This window comes from Ostrea edulis, chromosome 7 (genome assembly GCF_947568905.1).
Source record: "Ostrea edulis chromosome 7, xbOstEdul1.1, whole genome shotgun sequence".
Lineage (NCBI taxonomy): Eukaryota > Metazoa > Mollusca > Bivalvia > Ostreida > Ostreidae > Ostrea > Ostrea edulis.
This window is the reverse complement of record NC_079170.1, coordinates 9,687,933-9,703,005: the sequence shown is the minus strand read 5'-3', so window position 1 is coordinate 9,703,005 and position 15,073 is coordinate 9,687,933. Positions and strand designations below refer to the sequence as shown.

General features: G+C 36.9%; 2 protein-coding genes across 4 annotated transcripts in view; both read right to left on the bottom strand.

Moving 5' to 3' along the window:
- LOC125655067 (uncharacterized) overlaps positions 1–15,073 on the bottom strand; it is a 28,998-nt gene that overhangs the window by 4,682 nt on the left and 9,243 nt on the right. For 2 of the 3 annotated variants that reach the window (XM_048885220.2, XM_056143244.1), the window contains one exon: positions 2,786–2,975. In XM_048885220.2, the coding sequence (XP_048741177.2) occupies positions 2,786–2,969 (184 nt within the window). In that variant the 5' untranslated portion in view covers positions 2,970–2,975. Of the gene's footprint in view, positions 1–2,785; positions 2,976–11,750; positions 11,906–15,073 lie in introns of those variants that run through there. The other variant, XM_048885219.2, reaches the window with a different exon arrangement.
- On the bottom strand, positions 11,746–14,078 carry LOC130047602 (uncharacterized). The gene is made up of 2 exons (XM_056142938.1): positions 13,145–14,078; positions 11,746–11,750 (listed from the first exon to the last, which is right to left on the bottom strand). The coding sequence occupies exons 1-2, from the start codon at positions 14,076–14,078 to the stop codon at positions 11,746–11,748; spliced, it is 939 nt and encodes a 312-aa protein (XP_055998913.1).

Sequence of the window (15,073 nt, the reverse complement as noted above, 5' to 3'; positions counted from 1 at the left end):
TTATTAGAATCCAGATTTGATTAACACCACTTCTGGCATATGTAGTCGTAGAGTAAGTTTGAAGTTTCTACTTCACAGCTGTTAATATTTTCGTGAGGAGCAAAGATAGGGGCTTGGTAGAGCACGTACTGGATCCAGCAATGTACTTTTGTTTTTATAGGTTTTTATGTAGTTTAGGAATCCAGTATAGGTACGGTAACTCATATTCATTCGACCCATTGACTGGGATATTAAATGTGTCTAAAACTGAAGCATGGTTTTGAAGAATTTCATCTTTTGAAATGGCAGTTGGAGTATAAGTATGATTACCAAAAGTGGAATTAATGCCAAGTTCGTTTAAAATACAGTTGTAATAAGGAGCCTTACAAACAAAGACAATGTTATTACTAGCTTTGTCAGCTGGAACCAAAACATATTCCTCATGTAACCTATCTAATTCTTTTATCACTTCTGGTTTACAAAACACAGAAGGATTGAGCATCACTGAAGAGACATTATTTGTCGAAATGCGCATCTGGTGCATCAAAATTGGTACCGTATAAGTTTTACATGTTACGTACTTTTGTTTCCATGTGTCTAATGCGGGATTTTAATATCCCTCTTATGCTTTTAACCCATTTTGACAATGTATCAAGTTCTTTTTTCACATTTAGCCCATCGTCTGGCATAATCCTCGACAGAACTCATAATAGAGATGAAGTTCTGTCGTCAATTAAAAGACTGAGGTTCTCTGTATTGAGGACCTTTAAGAATAAGTAATTTGAGGTCCTCATTTTCAACTATATCAACATCACCAGTAATGACATGTCTAGCTGGAACTTAATTGAAAGAAGATGAAGAACATGTTGGTGGATTACGTATAAGATGGTCTATATCTAGGCACTGCAAAGTATTCTTATAATTAAAAAGTTTGGATGCAATAGTAGTATAGATGTAGGAAATACAGGGTGTAGACTTGAACTTGAAATAAGTTGGAATACACGACTGAAGCCTTTTATGACGAAAAATGTTGCTTATGTTGACGGTATCTATTCCTTTCTTCGTAAATTTGAGCTTAAGGAACTGGCGGTATGATTTGGAAGGAATATTATCCATGGTCCGTGCTGGTTTATAGAGCCTGTGGTAGGCAACATCCATAATCATAGAGTTCAGTCTATATTCAGGTGTTGAAAATCCAAGTATAGACTAGCCATAGCTTCTTCAAATAACGTGTGTAAAACTATCAATGGAATAGAGTAAAGTTTTGTACGAATATGATGTGAACCTACTTGTCTGTTGACGTAAGGCAAAAGTGAATCAAACGTGACATCATTTATACTTGGTCTTTTATATGAACGATGTCCATGACTGCGTTACCGTCTTTGGGTAATAGGAAAGAGTACCATCAGTTTCACGTTATTTCCTTGTGGACTAGTCAAATTTCCCACATCATATACATTATCACTGCATCCATATGGAAATGCAATGCCTAGGGTCCTGATCCAGTGATCTTCTCGTTGTCTACAAAGGGGTGCTTAATGTGGGATTGTTTGTGTGATGGTAAATTTTTTCTAAAATTCTAACCCTCATGGACAAGATGGAGTGGTCCGGTGCATTAAAATGCTTGTAAAGAAGTTGGTTACCACCATTATTAATTTGAAATCTGTGCCCCGATATTCTTTTATTAAGTGAACCCTCGGTTTCAAAATTACAAAAATAAAATTTAGTCGAGAAAAAATTGAATTTTGTCCACTGAAAGATGATTTTGTCTAACAAAATAAATTTTCGTCATTATGTAATTGAAATTATCATTTATAAAATAACATAGTTTTGTAGACAAAGTGATATTGTTATGACATAATTCAATTTCGTCTAACAAAAAACTCAAATTTGTCTCAAAAAACTGATTTTTGTCAGAATCTTTCTCAGTTTTGTACGCGAACTTAGTTTTCAGAATCCAAATAAAACTAATTTACATACAAAATTCACTTGTGAAACAAAATAAAATTTTGTCTACAAAAATGAATTTTGTCATGACAAAATTGACTTTTGTCCACTGACGATAATTTTGCGTCAGGAAATTCATTTTTTTTATTTGTTATCACATTTTTTAAACTTTAACTCATTTTTGTTGAACAAAAGTCATTTTTGTCCACACCAAATTGGATTTTGAGTACAAAATCACAAGAGTCCTATTTGGCGCCCCGTACCCATTGCCGGTGAAGGGCTGCAAAATTTGGGCCTATGCTTGTCACTTTGGACCTTTGAGCAGGGAGGAATCTTTATCGTGCCACACCTTCTGTGACACGGGACCTCAGCTACCATATTAGGCAAGACGTATATAGAATCTAGGCCTACTTGTACGCAAATCACTTGACGAAGTTCACATAATTCATTTGTATATATACATTTTGATAAACGAAGATTATTAATTTTGGTTTTTGCATTGAATTATAAGGAATGAATTTAATATTTTAGAGTATATATATCATGCAAGAATAACCTGGTTTGTGGCAGTTTACGCTTTTTTATAATTCTGCTTCGCGGATTATAGAACGTAAACTGACCCAGGTTATATTTGTATGATATGCCCAAAAATTAAGTTCATCCCTAAAGTATTTCTTCTCATTCTTGCAAATTCAAGAAATTGACGAAGCTCGCTTTGTGAATCAGTTTCTCCCATTGCATTCTATAGGAAGTACAAGATCAATGGTTTCAGTGAAAAAGGCACACTGTACATTTAATACAACCTGTGAAAAGATTGGTTACAAACGATCAAATCCGAACAAGAAAATCCATTTCTAACCAGTTTCGTTGTCTGGACAATCTAAACTGTGGAATAAACCATACGTGCAGCTCCTTGTAGAATTGGTGGAATTTGAAACTGTTTCTTGCACTGTTACCCAGTTAGGTGTGAGGACTCCAACATTAAACAGAACGATTACCACAAATGCAATGCAGGAAATAAATCCAAATACTACATCTGACATGATGACCTGAAAATGAGCATGTGGATTAGATTTATTTATTATGTCATATTCATCCTGTTAAAGCTTACATTAGACGAAACATAACCTACACTTTGTTCTGTTTTTTTTTTTTGGCATATGCGCCGCAATATCTCACTCTGTTCGCCACAGAATAATCCCGAGACCCTTCGGATGATCCCGAGACAAAGCAATGTCTTTGCGAACCAATCACACGGTGCGTACAACAAATTTGTACTCTGTGACCTCCTTTTTGGCTGCCAGTAGAAGAGATGAAGCCCTGTCCGATCAATGCACGCAAGATTGTGTCAAATAAAAGAGATGAGATGGGTTTTGAGTTAAAGAGCCTTGTAGTATGACATCTCCCCGACCTGCCACTCGCCAAAATTCCTTAGGTAACGCTGTAATTGCTTGGAAAATGTGTCCCGAAACGGGGACCCCTGTTTGTTTACAAAGTTTTATTTCTTACCTTGTGTATTTTATCATACCGGTAGAAAGCCAATCTCTAAAGCTTACAAAAAGCGTGAAACGAATACATGAATCAAAAGAGGGATGAGATAGACTGGGAATTCATACATTTTAGAGAAATTATTGCCACCAAAAAAAAATTATGAAAGGGTGGGGGTAGTAATATCCATACTTCAGATGCCTGTGCTTGATATAAGTTATAAAATTTCGAAGGGACGCACAACAAACAAATAATTATTTCCGATAAATACGTACACGTACATAACTAAATGTGTAATGTGCCAATGTTGTAAAGATTCTATAGTCTCGAAACTTGCAAAAAATTGAAGAAGAGATGCGGGGAAGACTACTTTAGAGCATGTATACCCAGATTTACATTCCGTGCACACTGAATGTAAAGAAAATAAAGTTTTACTGAAACACTATATTTTTGAACACTTTGTAAAAAGCCTCTGAATGAATAGATTAGAGAGATACAATATCTGCGAGTTCCTTGCTGATATATTAAGCATCAGCATGTCTGCTGAATGAAAGTGCAGTGCTCTTACAGTGTGTGTTGTGATGTCTGTGCTTATCAATCTATCTTTCAGTTCCCCCCATCGCTAGTGGTATCTGCCCCGAAAATGGAAGTTAAAGTGCAAAAGGCATCCCTTCTCGGTACAGTCTCATGCAGCAACACCCATGTAGCCCAGACCTGGGATCCTCCTCATAGTGGTAGATGGTGTTTCGGTACCTTCCCACCCAAGCTTAACTACAGGGTCTCAAATGAGACTAGGCCTCTAAATGAAAGGTCAATTAAAGTGTAGAAACGACCCAGTATCTGCAAATGTAGTCCCCAACTTTGGGTCAAGTAATATCCTTGACTTTCCTAAAGGGAATGTTTATGCCATGTATCGAACATCGAATACTGCTAAAATCATAAAGAAAAAGGCAGCAATATGGAATAGATATTATACGAGTGAGGGTGTGTCATTGGATAGGTTCTGGGAAATGAAGTTAAATAGTGTGCACACTTTCGGTATTTAGGACAAACCATAAAAATGGGTTTTTTTATTATGTGTATTAAAGAAACAAAACACACGGTAAATGAGCGGCAAATTACAACCAATATTTAAATTAAGATCAAGCAAGCAAACGATTTTTCGGTGTTTTTGCACCAACAAATGATGCTGATGAAAATAAAAAAGGCGAATGTTACGAATACTTACAAGCCGACTTCTTCAACACATTCCTACATGGCACATGGCATATTTGCAGTGATAAAAGATATGAATGCAAAAGGATCAAATAGCCCAGTGTTAGATATACGTCTATTATAAGAGAACATTAGCGCAGTATTTTGAATGAGAATAAAAAAACAACAACAACCAACATCTAATACAATTCTTTATCAATAAAGACTTGAAGGTATCATCTTTCCACATAACAACATACACAAGTTGACCAGATAAAACAAATATCAATAAAATCGACAATTCATTCATTAACAGAAAATGGAGAAGGTCTGTACTTGACTTCAGCTTGCGCTTAAGCAAATAGTGACCACTATTTTCCACGAGCTAAGGTACAACTCAGTTCAGCTCAGAAAGACAATGCAAAAAAGCTGCCATATTACATGTTTAAAAGCATGATCTATCAAATAATCATTTACTATAGAATTAAAAGTCCGTCTTAGCGTGTTGCGAGTGATAATCAGCATCGAAGGAAACTGGGATACAGTCAAGGACATATAGTCGTCTGACTGAAACAAAGGCCACCGAAGGAAGGTTGACAATTTCTGTACTCAGCAAAATCGTTAGCAAAATAATGTTTAGCAGAATAGTTAATGCAATCAACAACTAACTTAGAGAATATCAAGGAGCTTATAGATGAGGATATATACACCAAATATATACTTTTATATGACACTGGACCCAAAAACGGAATTGGTTTTTAAAGAAGTTTTTCACAGAATCCGAATATATACTTTGAGAAAAATACATTAAAATTGAAATATGCATGTATCATCTAAGATGATATCAATAATCAAGACATTCTACATCAACTTTGAATGCAGTGTTATCGTAAGAAACTCCGATCTCAGATCCCTTCCATGTAAAGCAAGGGTGTATTTTGTCACAAATGTTATTTCTATCAGTTATAGACAGATACAAAGAAACACAACAGCAAACAAGAAATCATATTTAATGGACAATCGTTTGTCAACATGTACATCTAAATTTCGCAGACGACCTGTCAGGTATCTCAGAAAACGAACTTGAAACTTTGAAAATATCTTTTAGAATTCAGTTGTTACTGGTTATCGTGTAACTGGTCGTTATCGTTGCTGTCTGCGTTCTCAAGATATCGATTTAAGACACTTCTGTCTTAAAAAGGAAATTTAAACACGGTACCTTTAAAATGTAAAGTCGAAAATGTCACGATATTGCAATGATAAGAATCACAAAACTCTAAATGTTTCACTTCAACTACCATGTTGTGGACAGTACGTGCAACAACAGCAAACATGAACTCGCTGAAAGTGTGATAAACTGGACTGAAATTAAATAATGCGACATTAGCTAAAAACGACAGTCTATCTAATTTAAGATCCCACTGACTCTAAATTCTGTTGTTATATTTGTCCGCGCAAAAGAGGAGCAGAGTGAGAGGAAACTTGTTGCAACATATGTTACACTAAGGATGAAGAGGAATTGTATTAGTACCCATCAGCACAAAAGTCGTTTCGAGGAAGGTTATGTCGAATGAATGCAAACGCTCTCACAAAGAACATATTCTGGACTCCCAATGCTTTCAAAATCTTTCCTACGAGTTCTGTGCACTAATTTAAGATTCAGCAAAGGAAAAAATGTAGCACCAAACTTGGGTCAGTAAACCACTGCGCGTCGTTCTTCTTTTTCTCTTATTTTCCTCATCTCCTTATACATAAGTGTTTAAGTTCATTTTCCACTAACCGAAACACAATTAAACTTTTTCATTTACTCTCGATTCTCTGTACGCAGTCTGGATTGAAAAACATCAAGGTGTATTGCAATTAAGATTCTCAAAGGAATTTATCCTGGAAGGAATCAAAATAGTTTTGAAAAATAATCATTTCTTTTTTGATAACCAATACTTTCTTCAAACAAAAGGAACAACCATGGGGACAAAAGTCGCCCCCACGTACAAAACTTTAGTTTTAGGCTTTCTTGAGGAGAAACTATTTATAGAATGCAAATCAGTTTTTGGAGAAGAATTTGGCCTGTATATTGAGAATAACTGGAAACGCTATTTGGATGATTGCTTTATTTTTTGGATCAAATCAGTACAAGATCTACAACATTTCCACAACATGCTGAATCACTTACACAATAACATACGATTTACAATGGAAATTAATGAAAATGAATTACCATTTTTAGACATCCTGATTGTAAAGGAGGGGGTGAAAATCATAACAGATCTCTACTACAAGAATACAGATTCCCATCAATATTTGATGTTTAACTCATGTCATCCATCTCCCACCAAACAAAACATCCCTTTTAACATGGCCCGGAGAATTTGCACAATAGTAATAGATAAGGATCGCATAAATACAAGATTATCTGAACTTAAGGTATTTCTATGTAGACAGAAGTATCCACCAAAATTAATTGAAACAGCTATACAAAAGGCCAAATAAACTCCCTGCGATCTATTAAACAATATGATGAAACCAACAACAAAAAATTCCTTTCGTTCTTACACACAACCCAAAACATCACAACATGTTCAAAACAGCCTTCCCAATTCTTCAACAATCGGAAACATTAAATGACCTAATTCAGCCCACGGATATACTCCACAGCAGACGTTCACCATCAAATTTGAAAAAAATCTCACTAAAGCCAAATTTACATCAAACCCCGAAAAACCAGCAGTCTTCAAATGCGAGGATCCACGATCAAGTACTTGCCAATTTATACAAACCGGTCACTCCATAACTTTCAAAAACGGAATGAACTTCAATGTAAATTCAACTATGACGTGTAAATCTAAAAATCTATTTTACTGCCCTACATGTGGAGAAAACAGGAACCAAATTGGTTGACCGTGTTCATGTACATAAACAACAAATCAGAGATCCTGAAATAAGAAACACACGGTGTAGCGGACATTTTGATTCGTGCGGGGAAGGCAGGTTTAATATTTTCCCATTTTACAAAGTATAAGAGGAAAATAAATGAACAATTACACAAAGCCAAGGAAACTATGTCATAAAACTGTTTAAGCCGAAACGAAACTGTTAAAATTTTTACTTCCTGTTATTTAACAGGTACATTTTACATAGAATGTATATTTTAAAGGACACATATCATGTTTTCAAAGTATACAAAATTACGTGCATTTTGTCTTCTTTATGCTTATAGTAATTAATTCTAATAGTAGGTAGTCACGTGGTACAATGACATCACATGCGCCTTTCGGATTGTGAAAGTAGTGTGAGATATTATTAAAAACTCAGCTTTAAGGGGCCTAATCTATTCACCATGGGACACATTTAAATCGTTGTTGACAAATTTTCCGAGTTTTATATGTTTTCGCCATCGGTGCATAGTTATAGCGATGTAAATACCCAAATATAGCGAGTAAAACGTGTATGAAATCGGCAATATAGCGAGTAAATAATGTTTATATGGGTTACTGTCTACAAACTGTTTGGTAATGTTATTCCTTTATACATCTGTAATTGGCGCTGTTTTCCTAAACTAAACAGTGCAATTATTATTTATTTTTGGATTAGACAAATTATAATACATTGTTGACAACTAGGCCCTAGGCCAAGCTACTGTCATGGGTGCATTTCGGAAAGAAAGAAAAAGAGAAGACACACACAAATCAATAAAAATAATCAAATTTAAAGTGGAAATCAATTATTTTATTTTGATAAAGCAATCTTATTATTATTGAATTGTGATCTGCACGTCGTTAGGAAGTGGGAGCACGGCGTTATACTGACGCACTCAAGATGTTACAAGTTGAATGAGGAAATCATTTTATAATTCAATTTAAAGTTAGAAATACAATATTCTATTATTCATATAATTAAAAGTTCAATTATTTTGTATCATTAAATTTTTTGTACATCTGCCAGTTGATAGAAATGAGAGCACAAGTTACATTGTATATGTTGTTACAAGGTGAAGGTCAGTTGATCCGAGTGTGTATTGAACAGAATGTATGCTGTAGGCCTACCAGTGTTTATAGCTTCGATATATCCATTTTCTCGCAGTTTGTCAGGGTCTCTGTCAAAGCGGTTTTTGAAAAGGTGACTGGGTGTTTTTTTTAAAGGTAAAGTTCTTGCTCCAACAAAAAATTATCCATGTCTTTTTTCTCGTACCTTCCTTCGAAAAATTGAAAAATACTCAGTCTAAATCCTTTTTACCGACAACTTGTGCACCTGAGCACGGCACAAAACATCTTAATGCGATATTATTTACAAGCCGTTAACGTGATAATTGTTTTTTGTCAATTAAATCTGATCTGTTTATGAAATGGCTAATAGATGTTTTCAAACCCAAGGGCGCATATTACGTCACGCATAATGGCACGTAAAATAGCGAAAGTAAATATGCACATCGCAAGATTTAAATTTTATCGCTTTCAAACTCGAACATAACGCAAAATATTTAATTTAAAACACATTTAAAGGAGTTTTAGGCATAAAAAGAATTAATTTTGCTGAAAAAATGAAAAAGTTTAGAAACATGCGTTGTGTCCTTTAATGTACAGGGCACAGTTTTTCGAAAGGTGGTTTACTTTATATTTTAGAAATTTAGATACTTTTATATTCTAGCATCGCCGTTAAACCCCTCCCATAGATATTCAACAATATAGAAAACCATATATTTTATTGCGTATATTAATTTTCAAGACATGTACCACCCCACCCCCTATTTCTGACAACATACATTTACTGTTGATTGTACATGCAAAGTCTGACAGCCCTCTTCCCTGCTTTTTCGTATATAGCACCAGTGATTGGTGGCTTGAATTGATGAACTGAACCCATATATTTTACTGGTAAAGGATGAAACCGTCCCCTCCCCCATCAGGCAACTTAGGATTTGAGGTTCGGCCGATACAGAACAACTCATTTTAGGGGAGGGGGTGTATAAATTATTCTGTTTTGGCTTGTCAAGTATTTTCAGACAATTGTGAAGTTAACTTGTCCGACTCTCCTTAAACCCCCACTTTGATAAACTATGCAATGAGCCTGATTTCTACAACATAAGCACCATTTTTCTCAACTAGGCTTAGGCCTAGTATACATCACTATATAAGGCTCTAATGCCTGAATGATTATTCAAATTGAATATATAGACTAATGAATTCATCTATACATGTATAAGTGCATTTCCCACAGTCACTGTCATGTATTTCGAAACTAACCAATGCATGAAAATTTCATCAGCTATCTCCCACAAACAAGACTTTTATTTACTCCTGCATTCGTATTGTTTACATAGGAAGTACATGTGCATTATGGGTAATCAAATGATTAGCAAGTGGTTGACTCTGTTAGCTGATCACTTGGCTAGGAGTTAATACTGCGTTAAACTTAACCACTGTGTTAAAGTTAACCAGCTTTCGAAAAACCGGGCCCTTAATTCTTAGGGAATTTAGAGGCGCTTAAAACTTATACACTGAACTGTTTTAAATATTTTTGTATTTTTAAAAGTGCCCTACATGAACATTGTGTAATTTTCTGAAGTCACAATCATGACTGTATTATATTTAACGTTGCTTTCATAACGTCACGAGGATGATGTCATAATGGAACTTGTTTACATTGTTTAACAATCGGAACATCACTCGGCATATTCCAGAGAATAAAATTCTCCGGAATAGGCCGAGTGACGTTCCGATTGATTGTTTAAAAATCTAATGACGAGTCCGCAGGGCGAAAGTGCTCTCTCTCTCTCTCTCTCTCTCTCTCTCTCTCTCTCTCTCTCTCTCTCTCCTACCCCAAGCATATAAAAATACACATTAACAAAAGACTAACCTGTGCTTTAGAGTTGTCAATTCAGGTTACCCAAGGCAACTCCCAAGCTACCCCAAAGCCTATTCGTTATATATATGTGTATATATGTAAGACTCTAAAGTGCGATGGTCGCTCCAAAGATCGATGGTCTGCGCCAAAGTGCGATGGTTTGTTAACGTTACGGACGCCAAAGTGCGATGGCCACGCCAAAGTCTGATGGTACGGAGTTCAGTAACGTTTGTGACGTCACGTCAGTGTAACGTCATTCTTAACGTCTTTCAAAATACCAAAGAAATGTAACACAGACGATAGCAACGGCAAGGTATACAAGGTTGAGGATAGTGAGAACGGCAAGGTATACAAGGTTGAGGATAGTGAGAACGGCAAGGTATACAAGGTTGAGGATAGTGAGAAGGGCAAAGTACATTTGTTGTCAAGCTGTCTTCTTCGCCCAAACATTCTTTAATTCATGATTATTTATTATTTGTGACGTACACGTAATAAAATCCTGGGAATATGCTATAATGCAAAACATTCTATACGATTTCGCGGTGGAATGTTCTGTGTTTAATAACACGACAACTAAACGGTAATGAAATAAGTTGAACTTCTTATTTTTTATGCATGGATTTTGCATTGATATTTTAGTGAAACAACACACGGTTGGTACAGTCTGTACCACAACACCGTGTCGTTTACAAACCAATGGATTTCGGCGTGTCACACCATCGCACTTTGGCGTGTCAGACCATCGGTGTTTGGCGCAGACCATCGGGGTTTGGCGTGACCATCACACTTTGGAGTCCCATCGCACTTTGGAGTCTTACATAATATATTTATATATATATATCATTTTCATAACCGCGTACTGGATGAATTAAATTTTGAATGCATAAATAAGTGGGTAAAAATTACACAGTTACACAGATGTTAATCCCTTTAAATACCATCTCAAGGTGTCTTATGCAATCAAGCTTGGCGATCGTTCTTGTTGACAAAGCTTAATATGACTTCGTAAAGGTAGGGTTTCCAAATAGAAATCACACACGTATTAACAAGACGAGGCTACAATGCAATGAGCTGATCACTTCATTGAGTACAACTAAGATAACTATATCAACTGTTTACCAGTGGCAGTGCGTATACGAAGTCGACTAACATCTAATCATTCTAACTATTTTTGGGGAATGAATCCCGGGTTACACTATCAAGTTTTCAAAGTGTCACTTTGAATGAAACTATCCTAGATGTTCACAAAATGTAACCCTCGCCCCCAAGCAAACTATAATACACATTAACGAAAAACTAACCTGTGAGTAAGAAATGTGTCAATTCAGGTTACTGAAGGCAACTCCCAAACTACCCATAAGCCCAATCGTTATGTAGTTGAAAAGAGAAAAATACCCATAGTACGGAAACGTGTACGTGCCTTGTCTTGTTCACTAAACATCAAAATGTGGGTATTTCCGTGAGTCATATGGCTAATTGGATTGGTATCAGGACAACTCGCCCCCAAGACAACTCGTCCCTCTTTGGGACAACTCGCCCCTTCTCAAGACAACTCGCCCCCTCTCTTAAGTTCTCTTAAGACAACTCGCCCCCATACATGTTTTTGGTCTTTAGGCTTGCCAATCAATGTTAAAAGTGGAGCGAATTAGGACATGCCTTATTCGTCCAAAGAGCTGATTCAAAATGTCCGAATAGAAAAACAATAAACTTAATTAATCTCAAGTGGAACGAGTTAACCCAATTACGTTGACAAATAGTAAAGCTAACTCGTACCCAGAGAGATTCTATTTTAACCATGCATAATTTATAAAAGATAATAATAAGTAACAAATACAAAAAAAAAAAATACATAAATAATAAATAAATGAAAATAAGCTATGTAAACGAAGTAAGAGATGAATAAAGTTTGAGAGAAAGATAATGTAAACAACAAGTTTGAATAAGTTAACAAAATGGACCAACTCCAAACAAAAACAAAGAATAGGCAGCCCAGGAAATTGAATCAACATCAGACATTCCCGTACTGATCATGTCTAGGGTGGATGTGTAAAAAAAAAAAAAAAAATAGAATCACGGAAACTGATAAATGGGTTTTATATGTAAGCAATCGGTTATGAAGTTCAAAAAAAATTAAAAAAGATGGACTGATTGTAAACAATTGAAAAGAAAAAAATCTGTGTGTTCAAAAATGGTCATAGTACCACTGTTAGGGACATGGTCAGACGAGTAGGTCTAGATGAAGCTTAAAATCTAGTAAGGGTTTAGCCCGGCTTCATCCTGGTGAAGTCAGTAGGTTTGTTGATACCATGCGGTTCAAATGACTTCAACCTGTGCATCCAGAATTTTTCCTTCTGCTTTCTTTCGGTATCTGACCAACTAGGGTCATGATCAATAACCACTACTGTCATGTCCTCCCATCGGTGGTTATTGCCATTGAAATGTGTTGCTACTGGCAAATCTTTTTTGGTTCTGATGGAGGACCGGTGGTTGTTGACCCGTCTGCGAAGGTCTGTTGTTTCTCCTATGTACTGCTTCTGGCAGACATCGCAACTGATGAGATAGATGCAATTATTGGTTTTGCAGGAAAAGTTTCCCAATATTTTATAACTGCGACCCGTGACAGGACTGCTAAAACCCTCAGTGTCTGAGCTATATTTGCATAATTGACATCTGAGGTCTGAGCATATTTTGAAACCTCCATTGGGTAAAGGGTTATCCAGTTTGGTCCTTACTATCATGTCCTTCAGGTTTCTGGGACGCCTGAAGGATGCCATCGGTGGTTCCTTAAAAACACCAGCCATTCGTTTGTTGGCATGCAGAATGGGCAGGTGTTTCTTCAGAATACCGTTGATGTTCTTGAGGGCGGGATGATACGTAGTGACCAATGGAACCCTGTCATTCTGAGGTTTTTCTTTATACTGGAGGAGGGACTGTCGGTCCTGTAGTGACATCTCATCAATCGCGGATTGTACCTTGCAAGGATCATATCCTCTGTTAGTGAGATGAGTTTTGAGGATTGTTCCTTGTTCTTGGAAAATAGTAGGAGTGGAGCAGATGCGGCGGATTCGCGTAGCCAAACTCTTAGGTACACCTTTGAAAGTGTGGGGTGGATGACAACTAGATGGCATAAGGTATAAATGAGAGTCAGTGGGTTTGGTGTGGATATTAAACTCAATTTCCCCGTTTCTAAACGTGGCTGTGGTATCCAGAAAAGTGTTATTTGAGGTGGAAATTTCCACAGTAAACTTGATGGAATTATGAAAAGAGTTTGCCATCTCGATAAAATCGTCCAGGCTTTCACGACCGTTAACCCATTTCATCTCAATGTCATCAATAAAACGTAGCCAACTGAGGGGTTTAACTGGTGAATAATGTAGCAGTCTACGTTCCAGTCTCCCCATAAAGATGTTGGCATACGATGGTGCCATTTTTGTTCCCATAGCTGTGCCACTTATTTGCAGGTAGTGTTCACCATTGAACATGAAGTTATTGAACTTGAGGACATGTTCAAGAAGCTGAATGAGTGATTCGGTTGAAGGACATTTAATTACCCTATTGTTCCAAACCTCTCTACACGCCTCGATACCCTCGTCATGTGGAATGTTAGTGTAAAGTGAAGTAACATCCATGGTCATAAGGAGGGTATGGTCTGGCAGGCCCGATGAGGGTGTTTTATTAAGGTAATCAGTGGTGTCCTTCAAGTATGATGGTAAATCTTCTACGTGCTGACGGAGATGTAAATCAATGAATTCAGAGATTTTCTCCGTGGGATGTCCGATGACGCTGACTATAGGACGGCCTGGCATGTCTTTTTTTTGGTGAATTTTAGGCAGTAGATAGAATAGTCCTGGTCTACAGTTGTTAGGACAAAGCGCTCCCAAAACATTGTCACCGATCCCGCCCTTGTTGTACATTTGCTGGAGGGTTTCGGTGATCTTGGTAGAGAACTCTTCGGTGGGGTCAGACTGTAACTTTTTATAAAAGCGTTCGTCTGAGAGCTGTCTATGAGCCTCACGTGTAGGTACTTGTCTTTGTCCATGACAACAACAGTAGAACCTTTGTCTGCCTTTTTAATGACAATATTATCCCGATTTTTTAATGTTTGCAATGCCGACCTTTCGTCTTTGCCGAGATTATCTCGGGTTGAATCCGGCTTTAAAAGGATTTTGTTTATTTCTTCCTCGACCGCCTCGATGTAAGACTCCAAAGCTCCACATTTGCCTGGAGGTGGTTCCCAAGTGCTTTTGGGTCTGTAGAGAGGATGTTTCTCTAAAATGTCAATAGCATCTTGGGATGGGGAGGCACTGTTATCTTTGGAGTCCTTGCGGGAGAAATGTTCCTTAAGCCGTGGTCGGCGGAAGAATGCTCTAGTGTCCTCTCTTACTTGTTGATCATTGACTTCACGTGGAGTAGGACAGAAATTGAGGCCCTTGGAAAGAAGTGAAGTCTCAGAATTCGAGAGAGTGACACTGGAAACATTCAAAACCGGGCATATGTCAGTAGAGTTTTGGTCGTTAATAGTGATGGTTTTCCTTCATTTGAAGCGTCTCGTTGTAAAGCGTGTTAATAATTTTATTTTCATCCCGACCCGACCATGTTACAAACTCTCTAAACCATAGTCAGT

What these genes read in the sequence shown, in the direction of transcription:
- LOC130047602 (XM_056142938.1), bottom strand. Translation starts at nt 14,078, where the DNA reads ATGGATGTTACTTCACTTTACACTAACATTCCACATGACGAGGGTATC.